Source organism: Marmota flaviventris, chromosome 5, assembly GCF_047511675.1.
Source record: "Marmota flaviventris isolate mMarFla1 chromosome 5, mMarFla1.hap1, whole genome shotgun sequence".
Lineage (NCBI taxonomy): Eukaryota > Metazoa > Chordata > Mammalia > Rodentia > Sciuridae > Marmota > Marmota flaviventris.
Window position 1 is genome coordinate 119,146,874 of NC_092502.1, and position 24,713 is coordinate 119,171,586.

Below are 24,713 nucleotides of genomic sequence, written 5' to 3' on the forward strand. Positions count from 1 at the left end.
TTGGCCACATGTTACAGCAATGCTTGTGCCCAGAGCCTGGGTCTCAAGGTAGCTGCAGTGTGACATTTTCTTTGAACAGTGATAGGCAGGATTTAATTGACCTCATTATTCTTGAATTCTCAAAGGCTTTTGTGGCTGTGCCGATTCAGGAGCACTATTCTCTTGGGGGTGTAAGGCTGTGTCCAATTTTTCTTGTTGCATGTCACGAGTAACTCAGTGATGCCTGCAGCAGCCATTCTTCATTCCAATAACTCCATTTCTGAATTTATAGTAACTTAGAGCTTCTCAAGGCTAATAGGGTTCTGTGTATTAGGGCTAAACTTTCTTTTCCTTCTATTTTTACTCTGTATTGTGTCCCCCTTCCTACTTTTATAAATAGGGCCATTAATGAAGGCTGAATCTATAAGATAGCTAAATAGGTGGTTTTAAAAAATACACAAATGATCACTACACAGATGCAAACATGGTCCAAAATAATTGATTTGAATGCAAATGGGGATTCCCTGATGAGAGGTTAGAAAATTCCATTACAAACTGACCTTGAACTGCTCTCAGAATTAAACCTCAGAGAAAGACTAAGCTCATGCCTAGGATGGGAGAGTAGAATGGGTGGAAGAAAAGAAGTTCCACTGACTTAGTGCTATGTCCTAAGTCACAAACTTAGCAACTTAAAAATGACAAAAATGTTTTATCTTGCGTCTCACATTTATTAGGCCAGATGAGGAATTGACTGTGGGATTCTTTTCTACTGTGCAACATCAATTTGGTTGTATTCATCCAAATTGATGTTGCACAGAAGAGAAGAAGTGGACTGGTCTGAACTGGAAGGTCCAGAAAGATGTCACTTACATGTATGATGCCTCAGAGATTCTCTGTGTGGTCTCTATGTCTCTCTGAGGTACTATAGAGATATAGAATCAGCAAGATTGGTGTGTGTGTGTGTGTGTGTGTGTGTGTGTGTGTGTGTGTGTAGAGAGAGAGAGAGAGAGAGAGAGAGAGAGAGAGAGAGAGAGAGATTCATTTTAAGGAATGGCTCACATAATTGTGGAAGCTAGCCAGTATAAAATCTGCAGGATTGACCAGCAGACAGAGGAAAGTGGATGTTGCCACTTAAGTCTGAAGCCCACTCACTGCCAGAGTTCTCTTCCCCTGGGAGCATCAGTGTCTTTATTTAAGGTCTTCAACTGTTTGATGAAGCTTACTCATGTTATAGAGGACAATCTGCTTGTTCCTAAGTCTACCAATTAATTGTTAATCTCATCTAAAAGATACCTTCACAACAATATCCAGATGTGTTTGACCAAATATCTGGGTGCCATGGCATAGACAAGTTGAAACCAAATAATTAACTATCAGACTCTCCACGTGGGTTCTCCTCATTCAGTAGTTTAGCCAAAATATCTTTACAGTATAGCAGCTAACTTTCCAGAGATAGGAAGCAGTATCTGTCAGACCCAGCTCTGAAATCCCAGGATATCATTACTGTTGTATTCTGTTGGTCAAAGCAAGTCACACTGAGAAGAACAGCTATTTCAGTTTTCCTTCTGGCTACAGCAATTCATGTCCTCTTCCTTCAAGTGTCATCATATTAGAGCATTAGTATCATGTTTCAGGTCTAGGATCTCATCATCTAAATCAGAGGCATCTGAAGTCAAGATTACCCATCTATAGCTTCACTTGATCCAGCAACTTGTAACTAAAATAATATCTTTTGTGCATCCCCCAACATAAACTGATGACCTAAGGATATCTGTATCCTTCATAATAGATTCGGTTGTTCAAAAGGAGGGAAATGCAGGGCATATAGCAATTACTATTTCACAACAATTTGGAGCTGTAGCTGGAAATGATACCAATTCCCTCAAATCTAGGGGAAAGGAATGTTTCTTCAAAAGGGCCCGATGCTCTGGATATGGTTTTATATTCCATTGTTTTCAGTGACTCCTGGCTCTGTTCTTCAAGTCACACTTCCTTTTCCGTGTCTGTAAATAGCTTTCTTAGCCTTTTCTATACTAGAAAGCTAGACGTCCTCTTTCCATTTTGTCCTGCCACCCTTGAATTCAAGATGATACATCTCCTTTAAAAACTCTGTTTTCTTCCCATGTATCTGATTATAACCCATTCCATTAGGCAAAAGCAACTCCCCAAATCTCTTTAAAACAGACACTTTCCTATTTCAGGCTGAAGTCGTGATTCTGTGGAGCAACATCTTTAAGATTTTAGCAGCCCTTGTCTTCTAGCTGAGTGAATCTTACAAGGTTTTTTTTTTTTAAAGGTATTTACTACCACAGCCTTGATTTTATATTTACCCAGAGGCTATATTTTACTAACAGTGCTCTGGATTTGATAAGAGGCCATTTCTTACTCAGAAACTTTTGCTATCTGAAGGAGCTAAGATTAAGAAATTCTTTATTTTCTAAGATAGCAAGTCCTGAGTTGGACTTTGTGGCTCCAAACAACTCTTGTTTCTCATGGCAAGACTTCCCTAAGCAAGTCTTCTGTTTACTTACTCCATGTGGTATTGTTAGGTAACTTAATTTGTTGAATTTGGTTAGTAACTGGTAGGGGATGAAGATACAAAAAAACCCAAAAACAATCAAACAAAAAAACTTCATTCATATACCTGGTACCTCTGAGCTCTTCCATATGGCCTCCACATACAATCAGCTTGGGGTTCCTTGTAGCAAGACACTTTCAGCCAGCCAGACTTCATATGGTAGCAGACGTCAGAACAGGTGCTTTAAGCAAGTCCTGCCAAACATGCAAGCACTTTTCAAGCCTCTGCTTGCATCCAGTTCTCTGCTGTCTCTTTGGCCAAAGCAAGTCATATGGCTAAGCCAAAACCCACATGGAGGGACCACATGGGGAATGACTTAATAGCCAGGCATACATGGATTTGCCACCTTCTGCCTTGAATTAGGAGGATGATGAGAGAAATTGCTATACTTTTGGACTTCTTGTTTGTTGTTTGTAAAATAGCAAACATGACATATATACTATTAGGTTCTAGTGTCAATTTTACACACCCCCACATATGAGGTAGCCAAAGGAGTACTCATTAATTAGTTACCATGTTTTTATGGTGATAGGTATTCAAAGGACCAACTAGTGTGATCATATCAGGGATGGGTTATAATCAGATCAGTGCTACTGTAAGTCAAGGTGATTAAAGGTAAGGTAAAAATTTGGAAGGGAAAGTAGATAAACGAGATTAGTTCTTGGGCAAAAGTTGTTGCCTTGGTAGAGGTGGGAGTAAGAGATCAGGATTCACAGTGATATGGGAAAAGACACTGATGATGAAGATGGGAACCAGATAGTCAGTCTATATTTCAAAAGGGCAAGGCCATGACACACCTGTGGATCCCAACCAGATAGGGAAGTTTATGGAATCAGATATCAAAAACCAAAGGTTTAGGCAAGGAATCCAAGAAATCAAGAATTAGTTTCTGGAAGTGTGTTTAGGCAAATAGTTCTGGGCCTCAGAAGCAACAGAGAAATTTGACAACATGCAAAGTGTTTAGAGTGAGAGACTCTAAAAATTATAATAGCCAATAGTGGAAATTGGTCTCAGTATATGGGCAGATCTTGGCCCACAGGTGGAAAAAGATATCTGGTTAGAACAGGGATAGGGGCAAATAGTTATGTAACTCCTGATGTGAATTAAAACTTTAATGAGATTCTACTTGTCCTTTCAATTATTTCAGTTATTTCAATAGTCTAATTTTTTATTGCTTGGGAGTGGGGTGTTTTCCTAAAGAGATACATTCCACATAGAAACTATCAGGCTATAAAGCTGTCTATGGCATTTGTAGTACCCACTAACCATTGAAAAAAGCCACACAACCTCAATCCTCTTGTGTTTCAACTACAGAATAGTCCATTCTTTGGTTATAGTGGTCATCTCCTTGAATGTATTCCTACCCAGAGGGAAATGGGATTCTCAAAGTCCCCTACCTGAATCTCAGTTACAGAAGTAGATATTTTTTTAATCCTTCTGAGCATCTTATTTTTGCTCATGGTGAGTATTACTTCAGTCTGAAATCTTATTCAATCTTATGAAGTCACATTATACTTTCATTTTTCATTGAAGTATTCTGAAAAGAATAAAATGGAATCATTTAAAGTCATGTTTAGAAAATGTGGAGTTTCTTGAGTAAAAAAGAGAAATTTAGAGTAGAATTCTAAAGAAATACATTGAAAGAAAAAAAGGCAGATGCATACATTCATGTAGTTTATGGCAGGGAGGTAGTTTCTTTCTTTCTTTCTTTCTTTTTTTTTTTTTTTTTTTTTTACCATTAGACACATTAAAGAAATTCAATTGGTTTCCTTTAAAGTTTTTTATTAGGAATGCATCTTTGCATTAGTAGGGGAGTATTTTTAAATGTGGGTTCTTTTTATATAACACTTTCTATTTTTGTAGCTTTTCTGAGAACTGCCAATAAAGCATCAGCACATAAGTGTTTTTAATTCATATTTGAATTTCTATTGGTCCTGCCTTTATGCACCATTGTTCTAGTTATGACTTGGTAGTGACCCTAAGAATCAGTAGTGTGAAAATCCACAGCAACTAATAGGCAGCATGTTTTTAATGTCTATCAGATCATTCATTTCTCATTTTTTAAAATGCTGTGATTGATGTTTTGATGATGGAGTCATCAGTTAATCAGGCTGTCTACACTCCATTTTGATGATTTGTGTCCTATACTGGGGGTCATCAAACTTTGTCAAACTGCTAGCTGGGTATGGTGGTGTGTACCTTTGAAGACTGAAGTAGAAAGATCACAAGTTTGAAGCCAGCCTCAGAAACTTAGTGAGACCCTGCCTGAAGATAGAAGGATGGATGGATGGATGGATGGATGGATGGATAGATAGATAGATAGATAGATAGATAGATAGATAGGACTGGGGATGTAGCTCAGTGGTAAAACACTTTTGAGTTCAATCCCCAGTACAAAAAAAAAAAAAAAAAAAAAAAAAAAAAACCAGAACAAAATAAAACCAAAGCAAAAAAAATGCCAAGTGGTACAACCTCAGAAAGGGTATGTTTGCAGGTGTATGGGTGAATGACTTATGCATAGTTTCCTGTTTTTTTTGAGAGAGAGAGAGAGAGAAAGAGAAAGAGAATTTTAATATTTATTTTTTAGTTTTCGGCAGACACAACATCTTTGTTTGTATGTGGTGCTGAGGATCGAACCTGGGCCGCACGCATGCCAGGTGAGCGCGCTACCGCTTGAGCCACATCCCCAGCCCCAATAGTTTCCTGTTTTAAACACATTATCCAGTTTCACTTCTCTGGATTTCAGTTACCCAAGGTCAACATGGACTTCAATTATATATATTTTTTAAATTCCAGAAATAAATAAGACATAAGTTTTAAGTAACTGGTTTTTCTATGGTATAATTCTGTTACTATTTTAGTATTCTCTTTTAGCATTTTGTATAATTCTTCTATTTTATTGTTATTGTTGTTAACCTCTGAGTGTGTCTAACTGATGTTAAGTTTTATCATAGGTATGTATGTAGAGGAAAAAAACTGTATTGTCTGGGGTTCTGTGGTATCTATGAGGTCAGACCTCCACTGGGGATCTTGGGATTCATCCACCCTGGATGCAAGGTGGGGAATCCAGCTGTATCATATGAGTTGAAAAGACAAAGCCCAATAAAAACTGTGTGATAGAGCTTTTCTTAGTATAACATAAAGAAATGTATAAACAGAAAATGAGATTAAAAATGTATAAAATTATCAAAGCCTTGGGAAGCTTGCATTCCTTTTCCCAGCCCTCCTAAAGATACTCCATTTTGAAACAGGCCACTCTCTTCTCCAAGTATGATTTGCTCTAGGACACTTGTCAGCTAACTAGGGACACAGATTTCATTCTGCCTTTGCCTCACCCCACCCGCTGCCCATATTACACAGATGTTAGAAGAGGAGGCTGTGCATCAGTTTTTGGCCCCGACATTGGCTCTGCCTGCCCTTTCTGCGGCTCCATCCCCACTCCCAGTAGTGTTGGCAACTTCGGAGTTTTTGTTCACCTTCCTGTGTTTGAAAATCCCTATGAAAAATGGTATCTTTTGGAGACAACTGCTAGAACTAATGGAGCCTTTGTGTTTGCAGACATGTTTTCCTCAGTGAAGCTAGAAGGGGTTGGTCAGGAAGCAGAGTTACAACCTTGTCCTCATTAGCACTATGTTTGTACCAGTCTTCTCCTGAAAAACAGTGCAGGTTATGATAATTTTCTCCTGTGCCACAAAACAATTCAGCTGAAAGAAGCTGCCCCACGTATATGTGGCCTCTGTGTCAACCACAGCATATTTTGCTTGTTGTTGATAGAAACTGAGATGGTATTAAAAGGTTTTAGTCTGAATTTGCTTTAGATAATAATGATAATTGCATGGTTTACTAATGTTTACTAGGAAGATTTGAGAAATCATTGCTATTAAATTGAAAAAAGATAAAATAATTTTCAACTAAAATTAATCTCAAAATTGCACATTAGCTATGCTAGGTTGTAGGAAAACATTCATTTACATCATAATATTTAAGCCATATGTGACATTTCAACATATCTTTGCAAGTATTTGATGCCGAAAGAGAAAATTCTATAGCTTTTACTATTTGGCACCTTTTGGTCATGTCAGATCTACTTTTTTTATGTGTATTTTTTAGTTATAGATGGATACAATAACCTTTATTTTATTTATCTTTATGTGGTGCTGAGGATTGAACCCAGGGTACATGCAAGATGGGCACTCTACCACTGAGCCACAACCCCAGCTCCAGATCTTCTTTTGAGAAAATTAAAAAAAAAAAAATTCAGAATTGAAAAAAAATGCAGAGGATGATTGTGAAGATTTAATTGCTGTCTGATAATTTGATATTTTCAGTTGAAATAATTTGTTAGTAATTAATGATGACTAATAAACACACCAGTCAGCTAATGATCTGGTGATCTGGATGCCTTTATATTATTTAGAAAATAAAGGGATTTCTCTAATAATGAACACATTTAGAAGCATGAATTTAACACTTTGAACCTAACTCTACCCCAACTTACTAGGATGGCTTTGACCCTCAAAGTAGGGATCAAGAACTGTAAAATTTTGTCCATATTGCCTTCTTTAAATAATTGTTGCAATTAAAATATAAAAAATATAAATGTTTACTTCACATATAATTTCAAAATTGGACATCAAACAAGTACAGTACTGAGATCATTTGTCAACTTATCAGTGTCTAGCAGAAATCACTTATTCATGGCACATATTAAAATTGGATATATGGAAATAAAATGGATTTTCCCCCCAAGGATAATGTATTCTGAGTAGAAATGGTGTAATAAACATGGGAAAGACCAAGTAAAGTTACCTTCACTAAGGTGAAGAAATGCCTCCTTCAAAGCAAACAAAAACATCTACCTGATGTAAATTTGGCACACACACACACAAAAAAACTTTTGGATGTGACACTAAAACTAATATTAATGCTACAGAGACAAGAACAAAGTGCACAAAGAATCAGGTGATGCATGCAATAGATTTTTCCAGCACAAAGTATGTAGCCAAAATGATGCAAGCAGAAGCATATATGTTAAGTAGATATCACAGAGAGTACCACAGTCCTTCCCCATGGAATGCTTAGCTTTCTTGGTATATTTGTGTTTGATTGCACAACAGAAAACATGATATGCTAGGAAAATGTCTGGATCAACATCAAAATGCCTCTGCTATATAGACATTAGTCTTTAATATATAAATTCTCTGAATTTGTTTGCATTTAGAAACAGAGGAGAACACGTTGTGCTTGTCATACGCCAGGCCCTACTGTACACTGTTCACAGGCTTGCTCTCAGGAGTCTTCACAGTAACTGCCTGATTGGACACTGTCATTATGCCCACTTCACACATGAGCTAATATCTTGCCCAAATCTTTAAAGAAATATTTAACAGCACACTAGAGAAAATACTGAATAATTCCAATTTTCAGGAAGGCAAGGAAAGTGAATTCCCTAAAGTTATGTCCTCAGGGAGTAGGATATTAATCTTATTTGCTTTAATTCTTTTTGAGAGGCTGACCGTGGATCCCTGTCAAAAATTACAATTACTCACCACCCCATGCTTTAGACCTTTATTTTTGTTTGTTTGTTTTAAGAATGGAGGCTTCAGCTTGCCAGAGCTCAAATAAATAAAATTTAAGTTATTCTGGTTTTCTTGAATTGCTAGCACTAAATAAAGCACAAAATGTGTTTTGTCCTTGTCAGCATGATTCAGTGAAATTAAACCAATTAGCTACAGAGAAATCAGCTTAAATATCTCTGCTTATCCTAAAAGAATATAAGTTTATAAAGGGCAGTCACAGGGAAGATTGATATGGTTCCTCCTTTAGGCTTTATAAGCTTCACTGCAAGTGCTCTGAGCAGGGCTTCTTACGTGCACAATAGACTTTAAAAAATTTTGTAAAGAGGTTTTTTGTTTGTTTGTTTGTTTTTTGTATTTTCATGCTTTCCATCTACTCTCCTTGTTTTATTTTTATCCGGCTCATTCTCTGCAGTTGTCTTATATTGTTTGTTTTCTTTTCTCCTCAAAATTACAAAATCCAATGAAGGCAGAAATTTTAGTGTTCACTACTGTATTTCCAGTATCTAACATGAGAAATTAATAAATAATTGTTGACTGGACTAATAAATCAATGGTTTAATCATAGATTCAGTTCTCTAGTTAGTCTTTGAAAAGAATCTTCTGGGCTTTTAGAAAAGAAAGTAGTAGTGATCATCTGGAGCATACACTGGGTTACTGGGTGACCTGCTGTACCCGTACAGCCCCTTTGAGATGGGTGTGACCTGCTAAGATGCCAGTCAACCTGCTCACTGCAATAATACATCACAAAGCAAGACTCCACCCTGGAAACCTTATCCCTGCCTTTGATGTACCCCCTTAAATAAACCACTGGAGCCATTTTGTCTAGTTTTAGCTGCTATGTGGACTAAACCTATCAGGGGCTCTGCTTTTGAAAATCTCTTTCTGACTCTTGTCTTTTGTTCTTCACTAATTATTCTAGACTTAAATTTATCCAGTGGCTTACACCTCCTTGGCATGAAGAAAAACCCCTCTCCCCCGCCAATGAGATGCTAGGTGTCACCCCATACTGAACAATTTACCTTTAGAAGAGCATTTAGAAGATGCAGTACATCTAAAACTTGGACTAATCATGAAGATGAAAGTCAAAAATGCATCACATGAAGAATATCTAAAGCTGTTGTTCAAAATCATGGCCTTCAGATATGTTTTGTGTGGCCCATTATCTATCATGTTTTGCAAAGTTTGAATTAGAGACAGAAGTTTCAAAATGAGTAGATATCTTAATAAAATATAGATTCTGGATTGTGCTCTTGAATTCTTGTATGGAAACCAACCATGGAGAGGTAGTTATCATGTTTTGTTCTCTTCTCAGCCCACTGTACCCATTTGTTTTAAATTCCTGTGCCTTTCCCCAGTGGAATGAATCAGAAATAATTTTCCTATGTACTTACATGAATACACCATAGTAAATCCCACCATTGTGTACACCCATAAGAATGGGATTCTGATTAGAATAAGATATATTCCATGTGTGTATCATTATATCAAAATGAATTCTACTGTCATGCATAACTAAAATGAACCAATAAAAACAGTCCTGTGCCTATAGTAATTTGAGTGTTTGGCACCTGAATGGAAAGGACTGGGGAATGCATGGTTGCCTGGGGACACACAAATCTATAGGATTTTCATGGCACATAACAAATACAGTTGATCTGTCTGACCTCAGAACTAAATACAGGTGGAAATTATAGGGTACATATTTATATTACATACACAGAATAATTTCTCACAGTGACTTGGTGAGTAGCTCTGTTTCTCTTGTGGCACTCAGTGACTATTGAAAAACAGGTTGAGGGTGATGAATTCCCTTCCAGAAGCTGCTAGAAGGTAAGAATTTTGATAGCTGACATCTTTGTTCAATTTTTTTACAATGGTATCCCAGAACTAAATTAATGCCTGTTGCATGATAGTGCCCACTTTCATATTTAGTGATTGGAGATATTAAAATGTAGAATCATATCCTTTACCAGTTCTATAAGAAAAATTAATTAGCTATATAGGTAGAGGGCTATGGAATAAGGGGAATATTAACCTAGTCGTTATTTAAAGTCACTACCAACCCTGAGAGCAGTCTATCAGGCAAGTGACATGGAAAGAGAATGTATTTTACATCAAATAGTAAACACTGTAAATTAAACTCAAATGTGTATGTGTAATAACATAACTGATAGGCAAAGCATTTTGCCAATTATATATGGTATAGACAATTATATTGTTTCCTGATGTTAAAACTGAAATAAACAATTACTTAAGATTTTTTTCTGATATTTGACTTTATCTTATATTAACACTGATGATGATATTTCATGTTTTAGTTGTTGGTTCCAGCTAAGAAATTGTTACTCATTCCTATGCAAAAAGAAATATTTTATCCTGTTATTTGTAATCTAGCTTATAAAATTCTTGTTGCCTTGAGGTTTGGAGTGATTTGTTATTCTATCCTTCAAGGAAATCCTTGATAACAAATCAAACCATTGGGAACTGATTGCAATTTTCATTGTTTCGGGTGGTAACTAAAAGGAACATTTTGAAAAATCATCTTATAAGCAACCTAGAAAACAATAGAGCCCCCCAAAATGCAGAAAAGAAACAAATAGCTAAGTATCTAATTTTTAAGTGCTTGTAAAAATTGTATAGACCTTTTATTTTGAAGCTCTCGCAATTTAATATTCTCAGAATCCAAAAATGAAGAACTTGTTTTATAACCTTGAAGCCAAAAAAAAAAAAAAAAAGTCTAAAGCCCTAAATTTGAGGGCTAGAGATAATGTGTTTAGAATGCAGTCCTGAGGGGTATATACTATGAAAAGCAATAGCTTATTAGATTCTGGGAAAGTTTTGGTTTATTTGAAGGAGATACAGTAATTGATTTTTGTCAAGTATTATTTACAAGCGATAACATTTTCCTCTATTTAGTTTCAAGACAAACAAAGGAAAGAAACAATTGTGAAAAGGTTAGTGGATGCTGAGTGGTGGGATTGGATCATGACTCACCCTTTTAAAGCAGATAACAAACAGTGGAGAATTCCTATTGTGGAGTGGTACCAAATAGCTTCAGAATCCTGTATCATCATAGCCATCATCATTATGATAATGTGTTGCATACAAAGCTCTGAGGAATACAAAGTCTCTGAGGAATACTTAGCAATTTATGGACCTATTTTAATTTGCTTTCAAGGTTCCTTCACAGGGTATCATGAACACAGAGCTTTAACTCTAGTTGTAGAGCCAGCCTTTGTAAAGGGGTGATACAAGCACCATTTTACTTGGATATGACTTCTGGTGGCTGGAGCCCTCCTCTGAGTTCAGTACCTTATTTCTCCTTCTTTTATTTAAAGGAGAAAATTATTATAAATTCTCATATTTAAAAGATGTATGGTGAAAAATTTCAAGTATATACAAAAGTCTAGAGAATAGTATGATGCTCTTAAGGAATTTCATCCAACTTCAGCAATTCACAACAAACGGCTAGTTCTTCTTCCTACTGTATCCCTACCCACATTTCTCTCCAGTGTGATTATTTTTAACTAAATATGATATTTCTTCATCTGTGTTCTAATATGTGTCTGATGGTTCTCTTTTGAAGTATTACCTTAACAATATTAAAACACTTTTAAACTTTCCTAATAAATTTCCTAATTTCTTAGTATCAAATTTCTCTGAATTTTAAAATAATTTTTAATTTATTATGGTTTCAAACAAGGTAAACAGGTTAAAATCATTATATCTCTTAAATCTTGTTTCTATCATTTCTCGGAAATTTTTGTTAAAAAAGAAACTCGGTCCTATATCCTACAGGTTGGGTTTACAGATTGTATTCCAATGTTGTTGTTCAAACTAGTCGTCAGTCTTTTAAATTTTTTGTAATTGGTGGATAAATTTAAATGTTTGTTAAATAATTTGTGTTATGATCTTAAGAGAATAAGCAGATATTTTTCTCCTTTCCTAGTTTTATTGAGGTATAATATTTATTGAGGTTGTATGTGTGCGCAAGCGCACACACACACACAGAGTCATATTAAACGTTTATGAGGGGATACCTAACATAATATGAGATAGCATCTTATTCTCATTTTGATGTCTATTTCCCTATTGATTAGTGATGTTGAATACCTTTTAATATATCTTTTGGCCATTCTATGTCTTCTTTGGAGAAATATCTACACCATTGCCTAATATAGAGATGTTGGAGTTTCTAGTATACTTTAAATATTAATCCCTTATCAGACATATAGTTTGCACATATTTTATTTTTAAATATTTTTATGTTTTATTTTTAGTTATCCATGACAGTAGAATATATTTTGGCAGAATATACATACATAAAGTATAACTTATTATATTTAGGTTTTCACTCTTGTAGTCATATATAATGTGGAGTTACCCTAGTTGTGTATACAAATCCAATGCTAGGAAATTATATCCAATTAATGCACATATTTTCTAACATCTCATCAGGAAGGTACTTTCATTTTATTGATTAGTGCCTTTGTTGTGCAGAAGATTTTAGCTTGATATAATCCACTTTGCTTTTGATTTTGTTGTGTGTACTTTAGGTATGTATCTTATTAGACATTGACAACACCAATATCAAGGACTTTTTCTCTGTATTATCTGAATAAAAATTTTAAGCCACCTTTAGCTAATTTTGTGGATGATGTAACATAAATATGCAATTTTATTCTTTTGCATGTGAATAATTAGTTTTCCCAGCACAGCTTATTGGTGAGACTACCCTTTCCCCATTGTGTATTCTTGGTGCATTGTCAAAAATTAATTGACTGTATGTGTATGCATGGGTTTGTTTTTCAGATCTCTTTTTTGTTTCTGTTTCTATGGACCATACTTCTTTGATTATTATAGTGTTGAAATGTAGTTTGAAGTCAGGAAGGGTGATTCCACCATCTTTGTTCTTCATTCTCTAGATTGCTTTGGCTCTTCAGGGTCTTTTGTAGCTCTACAATAGTTACAGGATATTTTTCTAAAAATGATATTTTCCCTAAAAATGCCATTGAAACTTTGATAGGGATTGCACTGAATCTGTAGATTACTTTGTGTAATATAGGTACTTTAACTCTATTAAGTATCCCAGTCCATGATCATGGGGTATCTTTCAATTTATTTGTGTCTTCTTTCATTTCTTTCACCAATGTTTTATAGCTTTAGGTGTAGATCCCTTTCACCTCCTTCATTACATTTATTCCAAATATTTTATTCTTTCAGTGCTTTTACAAATGGGATGTTTTTTCTTAATTTTACTTTCTTATAGTTTGTTGTTATAGTGAAAGGCAACTAACTTTGGTATGTTGATTTTGTATCCTCCAACTTTTCTTGCTTTTGCTTATTCATTCTAACATATTTTTGTTAATCTTTAGGGCTTTATATTTATTATATAACAACAATTTAAATTCTATCTAATGTGTATTTTTTATTTATTATTTCTTGTCTAATTGCTCTAGCAAGGACTTCTATTTTTGCATTGAACAAAAGTAGTAAGATAGGCATTTACACCTTGTTTCAGATTTTAGGAAAAAATATTTCAGCTTTTCATTGCTGTGTATAGTGTTGATGGTAGGCTTGTCAAATATGGCCTTAATATATTAACTACATTTCTTACATAATTCATGTATGTATTGAGAGCTAGTTTTATCATACAATGATGATGAATTTTTATGTCCTTTTTTTAATCTACTAAGATGATCATAGATAATATAAATTTAATCCTTTATTATGTTTTTATGGTATCTCACAATTATTGAGTTTGAGTATGCTGAAACCTACTTGCACACCCAGGAATAATCTCACTCAATTGTAGCAAATGATTCTTTTAGTGTTTTCTTGAATTTGGTGTGCTAGTGTTTTGTTAGTGACATTTTAATTCATGATTACAAGGATTATTGGTCTATAATTTACTTTTAGTATCCTTTTTTGGCTTTAGTATGAGGGTATTGCTGGACTCATAAAATGAATATAGAAGTATAGCCTATGATTTAATTTTTTGGTTGAAGAAGTATTGACATTCTTGAAACACTTGGTAGAATTCATGCTTGAAATCACCTAATCCTGGGTTTTCAGAGGTTTTTGTTTAGTGATTAAAAATTCTGGGTTTTCAGAGGTTTTTGTTTAGTGATTAAAAATCAACTGATTCTAGTGATCAACTCTGTGATTACCATAGTATTTTAAAAAAACTCATATAGCTATAGCATTTTGTTTAAGGCTATAACAATTTTAGTTGCACTGAAAAAAACTCTATACATTAACTCAAAGCCCATTTTATGCTACCTTTATTACACTTTCCCTCTTTTCATATCACATATACACTAACAAATTACTGTGAAAATAGTTACTTTTAATACTATAGTCTACTAGCTTTTAACTTAGAGTTAAAATGACCACATAATTATTATGATTAGAGCATTCATAATTTGACTGTACTTTTCTCATGAGTTTTTAACTTTCCTATATTTCATGTTATTATTTATCACTCTTTAATTTCCTCCTAAAGAACTTTTAGCATTTCTTGTAAAGTCAGGTCTTGTATTGAAGCCCTTCTTTTGTTTGTCTAAAACATCTTTATATTTTCATCATTTCTAAGGGATAGCTTTGCAGGGTATAGAATTTTTGGTTGGCACTTTTGCTTTAGACACTTGAACTATATCATCCCCTTCCCTTCTGGCCTGCAGGCTTTCTTTTGAGACTTCTTCTGACAGCCTATGATATGTGATGAGTCTCTTTTTCTTGTTGCTTTCGTATTGTCTTTGTCTTTTACTTTTGACAATATGACATCTCAGGGTAATCTTCTCTGGGTTGATATTATTAGAGTTCTTTGAGTTCATGAATTTAAGTGTTCATATCTTTCCAAAGATTTGAAAAAAAATTTCAGCCAGTGTTTTCTTTAAAAAAAATGTTATGTTCCCCTTTTCTATCATCTCCTTCTGGAGCTTCCATAGTTTACATATTCATTTACTTAATGATGTTCTATATGTCCCTATGCTTTCTTCACTTCTTTTCATTCTTTTTTTTATGGTCCTCTAGCTAGCTAATTTCAGGTGATCTCTTTTTAAGTCTTCTGATGTTTTCTTCTGCACAGTCAAATTTAGTGTCAAAACTCTCTAATGCATTTTTCAGTTTTATCATTGTCTTCATAAGTTCCACAATTTCTTTTTAATTGTTTTTTAGGGTTTATATTTATCTTCTCATTCCGTTCACATATTATTTTCCTGATAGTATTCAGTTGTCTTCCCATGTTTTTTATATCTTATTGAGATTCCTTATGATGATAATTTTGATTTCTTTCAGGCAATTTCTAGTTCTTTATTTCTTTGTTTTTTTTAAATATTTATTTTTTGGTTGTAGTTAGACACAATACCTTTATTTTATTTATTTATTTTTATGTGGTGCTGAGGATCGAACCCAGGGCCTCACACACTAGGTGAGTACTTTACTGCTGAGCCACAACTCCAGCCCCTAGTTCTTTATTTCTTTAGGGTCAGTTATGCAAACTTTTAAAATTTCTTTTGATGCAAACTTGCATTAGATATGTGCATTTGAAGGAGTAAACACCTCTTCTAGTCTTAACAGACTTGCTTTGGCAACATCCTTCTGCTAGGTACCAAGGCTCATGGAATTGCCTTTAGGATCATAGTCAGTTGGGGTCTGAGCCAGGTCACAAGTCTGCTGCTAAGTCAGCAATGCAGTCCACATTTGGAAGGCCTGTTATCAGGAACTTGAACACAGTAAATCCTGTCTCATCCCAGGGAATACTATACAACCTGCAGGCCTTTATTCTGCAGGGATAGCATGTAACAAGTTCCATGTCAGGATTAGGTTCTACAGATGGCAGGCCTAATAGGAGGTGTACAGATGGGTGTGGCCTCTTTGAGGTCCTTGGAGGGATCCTTCTCTCAGTAGGCATCTGGTCAGTGACAACTGGCCTTGGGGCTATCACTGAGAAGGACTAGAAATGAATTAAATAGATGTTTCAGAATTCACAACCAACACTGAGGTCTGAAGACCTACTGTTATGTTCCTGGGCCTCTTATTTCTATCCCTCACATTGATTTACTGAATTAGTCAAATGTTCTTGAAAAATGGGGAAAATGTTTCATTTGGATTGAAACCATGAGTTTTGGTATCAGTAAACCTAGACTTACCACCATTAGAAGTGTCACTTTGGGACACTTAAGTCTAATTTTCTCTAAGCCTAATTTTCCAAATCTGTAAAATAGGAAGTAGTAGCCCATGTAGTTCTAGTGAGAATCTAATGTAGCTATCTAGAGAGAACATGTAATACAATAAACACTATTAATGATGCTAAATAATAGGGGATGATGAGGATCATCTTGTGTTATTTTTATTCTTATTTTAACAAAAATAAACGTCACATTGCAGCATTGACTAACATGTTGGATGTAGGCTTAAAAGAAACATTCTTTCAATTCATAATTTACAAATGAAATACCTTATGGTTACCTGATCTTTCTTAGTTTATTCTAACTTTATAGACATATAAATGCCTTTATTTAAATGGTTTCAATTTTTTTTTTGTTTCTTGTTTGTAATAGTTTTATTTGTATTGGTATTTAAATAAAACTTGAAATGAAAACAGTAGATTCTTTGCATTTCTCTTAAGGTTGCTGTTGACACCTAATTCCTCAAGTGAGAGATTTTTCAAAATACCAAAAGAGTAAGCTAGCTGTATTTTAATCTACATTTTTAGAAGACATGATTTTCAGGAGCTAAAAAGAAAAAAAAATTGTAAACAATATTAGGTTCTTTTTTACAGTTGTGATTCTATTACTGTATTTCATTTTGGAGGTAATAATTGGTAGAATTCATGTTTTTCCTTCCTCTACTAACAAAATAAAATTGACTTCATTTTTTTAAGGTCACCCAGGAAAGGTACAATGCTATTTACCGAAGGTTAATTGAATTCTAGAGTTTCAGATAGACTTTCTTGTTGATGAGAATATTAGTGAAGGAGAAATTTTTCTATTCCTTTTAGGAACTTTTTAGAAGTTTTGATGAGATATAGGAAATGGCTTTAGAAAACTTCAATGATTTCTGTCTCTTCTAATCAGCATAAAATCACAGCCTATATTTGGATTATGTTCTGTGAATGTTTGAGAATTATGTGGTATCTTTATGTTAACCTAAGGTGAAAATTTTCATTTTTAGATGGAATTCATTTTACAAGAGTGTCTTTTCTTTATCAGTATACAAATATCCATTTGAAGACAAATTGTGTTGATTCAGTATGATGGCCTTTCCAATATTGAAAGGCCTAGGTATTTCTCTTGATTGCCTTGATTTGTGGTTTTTTAAATTAAGATTATTTGGGCAAAGTTAGCATTTAATTTTAAGATAAAACATACATAATGAGTAATGAGATAAGGAGAAAAACATTCGTCATAAGGTTTAGGGAATCTTAAGGATGGTTATCAGTTATTACTTCAGTACATTGTGAAGGACTTAATGATGATATAAAATAATAATATATATAGGCAACGCCTACTGCCAGTATATTTCTTTTAGATTGCAAGTGTAATCTTCAATTTGCTGTGACAGTACTTTTTTTACATTGTTATCATAGTTGATTCAGTTTTTGAAAATTATCTTATTTATACTATAAAAGGGGACATGTTTCATGAAGCTTGATTTGCGGCAAACTAATTGGAGGGTAAAAAAGAAATATCACATTGGAAATGGTAAGCACCTATCCTCAGCTTAATCTGTCCTCTTTCTGGAAACCTATCCAACTCTTTAAAATGCTCACCCCTCCAATGCTCTGCACAGTGTAGGTCCCCTGGAATCACTGAGTACCTAAAATCTTTTATTCTTTTTTTTAATTAGGTGAAAATATTTATCATAATGCCCATTCACAGTTATCCTTCAGTACCCATGGGGGAATTGGACTTCCCACCACCACAGATACCAAAGTCTACAGATGCTCAATCCCCTCATATAAAATGGTATAGTGTTTGCCTATAACATATATGATTCTTCCATATTCTTTAAATCATCTCTGAACTATTTATAGTACCTAATATAATAAGATTATTATAATACTGTATTGTTTAGGGAATAATAAAAAGACTATACATGTATTATACATTCAGTACACATATAATTTTTTTCTTCTGAGTATTTTTGCTCCACAGTTTTTTTTGAATCCACAGATTTGAATCCCATGGATACAGAGGGATGACTGTCTTTGACAAAAGGTCCAAACATGGAGAGAGACTGAAGCAATTTGAGTGGCCAAAGTTTTGGAGTTCTTTAAGAAATTCCTTGTTATATGTATGAGTATTGATCATACTTTACTTGTATGAATAGGTACAACATTACTATTAAAACCAACATGTGGGCTGGGGCTGGGTCTCAGTAGTAGAGCACTTGCCTAGCATGTGTGAGACCCTGGGTTAGATCCTCAGCACCCATAAAAAATAAATAAATAAAATAAAGATATTGTGTCCAGCTACAACTAAAAAATAAATATTAAAAAACCCAACATCTAATAATAATAATAATTTCCTCATTTCCTGACCTTTTACAGTGGAAGAAATGAAAATATTTGTCTATTTGCTTCATTCAGTTCTTTAACAAGATCTATTTAGCATGCTTTGTCCTGGGCACTGACTGGTTGAGTGCTAGGGATACAAATGTTTGGGCATTCTCCCTTCCTTCCTGTCCATGTGTCCAGACTGTGAAAGGAAATTGACATATTAGCATATCATTACACTTTAATTGGCAGGCTGATGACTGACTAGAAGTCATAAATAAGAGAGCAGGATGTATTTGTTTCATTGTCTTGGATAATATTTTCAACATGACTGTGTAGGGTGAGAAAAGAAATGGTTGAAGGATAGCACATTGGAGAATGCCTAGATTTAAGAGTTAATAGAGAAGCCAGCAGTGAGACAACAGAAATCATTAAAGAAAGGAGGAATCAAAAGAGAAATGTCCAGTTTATGGGTTAATCATAGATCTTAATTTGCCTCAGACAATCCAAGTTTTCTCTATTCACTGACGTTACATCTGGCTAGAAAGAAACGCTTGAGAAAGCCCACCTAGATACTCCTAAAGAACCCTAAGTCTCTGCTACAGCTTTTATCATATTCTGGTGAGTATCTCTCTACTTTCTCCCTAAGTAAGGCACTTACAAGAAAGAAAGTGCAAATTTGCCTGTGTATGTCTAGCACCCAAGACAGGCTTGAAAGGTGGTAGGTGCTCAGTAACTGCTTACTTAAGGAATCAATCAGGAAATAATATCATGAATAAGATAGGTTGAACTCAGAGAATATAGAAGTGCCTATACATGCAAAATAGACCCCTATAACAAGAATCCCTCAAATTTTAGTGACTTACACCCATACTGACTACTTGTGACTCATGCAGCCCAAATAAAGCATTGTGATTGGCAAGTGGCTTTCCTGTAATCAATGATTAAGGACTATAACTTCTTTCACCCTGTGACCCTACTATCTTCAACATATAGCAAGGGACTGCAGAAGGAGGTCAAATTGGAGGATTGTATCCACAATCTTTTTAGTCACATGTGAAAGTCACACACATCTCAGTCATGTAATAAAACACTCATTGACATGTCTATATCTACCTGTAAGGGAATCTGGAAGTGTGGTCTAGCTGTGTGTCTAAAAATAAATATTCTTTCATATAATGCATATGAGTATTATATTCATGACATTGTGTGTGTGTATGTGTGTGTGTGTGTGTGTGGTTTGCAACCTACTTTGAAAGGATGAAAAAAAAGAACAGAGAAATTAATTATACATTGCTTAGAAACTGAAGAAAACAAAAAAGTAAATAATAATAATAATCACAGATTTAATACTTATCCATAATATGTGGTAATAGTATGGAGTTTCTTTCTTAAGTATATGTTTTGAAGGGGTATTTATTCTAACAGTGAAAAGCATCACATTAAAGTTATTTGTTTGTCAACTATTCCACATAAATTGGCTAATTATCATGAAAATTTTTATTTTATTATAATCAAAAAATTCATCCAAATATTTTAGTGTTTTTCTTTTGATATTGTATATTTTGAAGCTGAACAAGTGGTTTTTTAAGTCCCATTAATAGCAAAGTGAACTTTGTTTCATTTTATTGCTGAGACTTTCATGTGCTTTTCAATGAAAACATTTTTTGTCATGGAAAATATAGAAACTTGTAAGAAATAAGATATGAAACAAAGTAACCACTCATACCACTAAACAGAGAGCTACTTTAGGGAGTTAGGCTATATCCTTCCAGAATGTTTGTATGACTATGTGACTTTTTTGTTTTGATGTTGTTTCATAAAAATGAGATCACTCTATAATCTGTTCTTACACTCAACATTATGTCATAAACATAATCACATATTCTTCTGCATTATTATAACATTATCATAGTATTTCATCATATGATGCATCAAAATTTATTAAGCCAATCCTTCAGTGTAGCAATTAGATTACATTCAGTTATTTGTTATTATAAATGAGCTGCAATGAATGTCTTTGTGGCTAGATCTTTGCCAGATAATCTTATTAGACTATGTCTAAAATGTCAAAACCATTAGTTCTCAAATTTTAGTACACATAGAATCATAGTGGAGATTTATTTGGACTCTTAGGCTGTAATCATAGAGATTTTGATTACGCATATCTGGAAGAGGACCTGAGAGTCTGAATAAATCAAGAACCTTCCTTGATTCTAATGCAGGGAGTTTAGTACCATGATTTGAGAAATAAGGGCTTTAGGATATTAGAAATAATATCTTTTTCCTGAACTGCTTGCAAAAATACCATTTTTTTTCTGGCAATAATACAAGATATGTATTGCTCTGTTGGTTAGATTTATATTTCTTTCCAAAATAAAGGCATTTAAACTCCTGCCTTCTACATGATAAAGTTATTCCATTTTATTTCTCTAGTATAATTGAAACACATTGACCTGGAGTGTGAAAAGATCACTTATTATACAGTTTTTGAGTCGAAAATGTTAGAATATAAATATCTATTGCTTAATCATTTTTATGATCAAGAATAAAGTACCTACAGGAAGTTTGGGCTTAAACTGACAATATATGAGCTTGAATTTAAACTTTATTTTTAATAGCGATGATTCTCTCAAAAGAAATTACCCCTTGAGTCAGTTTTATTGAAAAGAGAATGTCACAAACATTAAGTCATTCATCAAATAACCTGGGTTATATGAAGCATTTTTGCCATTTGCAAATGCTCACAGTGGATATCTACGCATCTAATAAAAAAGGTGTGAACTTCAGCTAGCTACATTCAGTGTGACCAAAGCTTTGGTAGACTCATCTGTTTTTCTTCTTTCTATGTGCATTTTGAAGAAAGCTATCCATACACATAAGCCATTAACTTAATTATGACCTGTTATCAACCCAAGAGTAGGGTCAGTTTTCAGTTCTGTTCATAGATAAACTTCTCATGCACATGCAGCTTCTTTTCCCCATGTAAAAGCTAAGAATGTGACTTGCATGTGTTTTCTCCTTATTTTCCATATCTGCAAATTCACTAAACATTTAATTTTTTGCCATGAATTGTTACCACCTAAGCTTTAAGGGTCTGGGTTAAGTGACTTCTTAAGACCACATGAGTAATCACTGGTATAGCAGGATCTAAAATTTCTATCTCCTGATTTAGTCACATATTACCATGACTTTTGAATGTTTTCATAGGATTGTTTGACCTCCATTCTGTTAATTAACAAAAAATGCAAGTGTGAAGTTTATAAAGTTGTGGTGAATTAGCATGTGTTCTATTCATGTCTAGTTGTGTACACCCTGCACCTGTTTAGGGAGTGTAACATCAGGCGTTCATTCAAAGAGATTTGAAATTGGATCCTGACTTGGAGGTGAGTATCCATCCTGGTTCGCTTGATAGTGCCGTGTTTTCCCAGACACAGGACTTCAATGGCTAAAATCAGAAAGTTCCCACCAAACAGGGATAGTTGGTCGACCTACTTGCCATGTGGCCATTTGGCCAAGGTCTGTAATTTAATAGATCTCTGTTCCTTTGTGTGTAAAATGAGAAAAGAGGAGTTATCTCACAGGATTTTAATACCAATTAAATAAGATGGTAGAAGTAAAGCATAGCACCACTTAAAGGATTCGGTAAATATATTTAATTACTGTTATTGATGTCATTTTAAAAAGCAAATGGGTTCTTCAAAGCACAGATTCTCAGAATCTAGATCTTCAAGTCTGGGATTTGAAATAAATGAACTCTCTTTTAGCTTAGACCTCTTTTTCACCTTTTAGGTATTCTTGTATTTTACTTTTGATCCATAAAATTAGACAACACAATGCAAGGCTGAATAGTCCATTGTTGCTTTCATAGTTTTCAAGATGTATAACAGGAAGAGACACATTTTCTATTTGGAAATCAACCAGGTTCAACCAGGTTAGAATGAGCATCAAAGGTAGCATAGTGCTATGGGGAAAAAAAAAAAAAAAGAATTAGACTGGATTCCAATGATAATAACAGCCACTTTGTTGAGTACAAACTGAGCCAGATGTGGGTGCTTATGATTCTTTGTACCTGCTCCAAACCATGATCTCAAGAGGTAAATAATATTACCTCAATTTTCAGAGAAAATTATCTTGGTTTTTGGAGAAATAACCTTAGTGAGCTCAAGTTAATTGATCCAAGATAGTGGTATAATAAGGAGTGCAATAAAGATTATATTCTGGTTCTGAATGCTCCAAAGTTCATGCAGTTTTAACTTATAACCAAAAGCTAGTTTGCAGGAAGGTACTTTGCCTCTGGGTGAGTTTCTTCATTTATAAAACTCAGAAGGGAAGAAAATCGCCCTTTACCATTCCTTAGCACATTACAGGCAATCAGCTATCCATGTATCATTTAATTCTTATGGGTAAATACTAGTTCTGTTTATGAGAAAGAAACTTACTCCTTAGATTAAACAACACAGGTGGTGCTGGCCATGGTGGCACATGCCTATAATCTCAGCAGCTCCAAAGGTTGAAGCAGGAAGATCTCAAGTTCAAAGCCAGCCTCAGCAACTTAGTGAGGCACTAATTCAGCAAGATCCTGTCTCTAAATAAAATATAAAAGTGCTGGGATGTTGCCCAGTAGTTAGTGCCCCTGGGTTCAATCCCTGTTACACACACACACACACACACACACACACACACACACCAAAACCCAACTGGTAAAGTGGTAAGTATTCAAAAACCTAGCACTCTACTGAAGCGTGTTGTAGCATTTGATGATACTATAATTCTAAGTATGTGAATATAATAAATGTTACTCAGGCAGACTTTTTAACAACTTAGAAATAATTATTGTTCATGTAATGGACATTTTTCTCAATTAAAATAAAAATACTAAATTTTCTACTTGATTCTAGACTTGATTTGCCTTTGTATGTGGGTACTGTAGCTCAAATTTTTCAAAATTCAGGTGCATTTTAAATCCTATCTGCATTCAGATTTTATTTTCATACCTTTTTAAAAATCCCTCTCAGAAATTCTTATTATAGCAATTGGCAAGAGAATATTAGAGATGTATGAAAACGTGTTGCAAATATGGTGCTAAGTATGAAAAAAATTGGAGTCAATTTCTACCTCTCTTTTCATAGGCATCTATGTGAGAACACACACACACTCACACACACACACACACACACATCCTGACATGAATAACTCAAGATATATAAGGAAATTATGTTTTTGAAATTCATTTCATAGAAGGTAGAAAAACGTTTTGATTTACCTTTGATTTTATATATTTCATGAAAAAATTAATGAATTCTAAGATGACTGAAGATGTTAATCAATGGTTTCAACCAAACTATTCTTAAATATACTGGTGAACAAATTTACTGCTTTCAAAATAAGACTTAACTTCAGTTATAAATTCTAATCTTTTCAGTAACTATTATTGTTAATGTGAAATTAAGTTAATTTCCCCCCGAGAAGGTATGAAGCCATTATGAACCATAAACATGGGAGCCTTTATTGATTGTGTGTATTTTCTTGAACTTTACTCATAGGCCTCTGAGGAAACACTGCATTCCAGTAATGAAGAGGAAGACCCTTTCCGGGGAATGGAACCCTATCTTGTGCGGAGACTTTCATGCCGAAATATTCAGCTTCCTCCTCTTGCCTTCAGACAGTTGGAACAAGCTGACTTGAAAAGTGAATCAGAGAACATTCCACGACCCACCAGCCTCCCTCTGAAGATCCTGCCACTGATTGCTATCACTTCTGCAGATTCCAGTGGGTGAGTGCCCTCGGGTGACATTTCCCTGTTTTATATTTTTGATGACGATTGTTATCTGTGGTCTTCTGAGTTTTTCTGGCTCATTGCTTGATTTGAGTAGGATGACAATAGTGTTTTGGGAGTCCAGGGGGGGAAAAAAGGATGATTTTTCTCAGGTAACATCTCTACTCTGCAGGATGAAGCATTTTAGTCCATTATTTTACAAGAAGGCATTGAAAATGTATTGGTGAAAGCTAATAAGCATCCAGGCAAAGGGAATTATACATGGAAAATTAATATTGGATATTTGTAATTTAATAC

The 24,713-nt window shown here is 34.4% G+C and overlaps 1 protein-coding gene across 2 annotated transcripts in view; it reads left to right on the forward strand.

Annotated features, from left to right (window-relative positions):
* Positions 1-24,713, forward strand: part of Pde4d (phosphodiesterase 4D) — a 1,072,337-nt gene that overhangs the window by 136,667 nt on the left and 910,957 nt on the right. For both annotated transcript variants that reach the window (XM_071612584.1, XM_071612590.1), the window contains exon 2: positions 24,184-24,413. In XM_071612584.1, the coding sequence (XP_071468685.1) occupies positions 24,184-24,413 (230 nt within the window). The remainder of the gene's footprint in view (positions 1-24,183; positions 24,414-24,713) is intronic.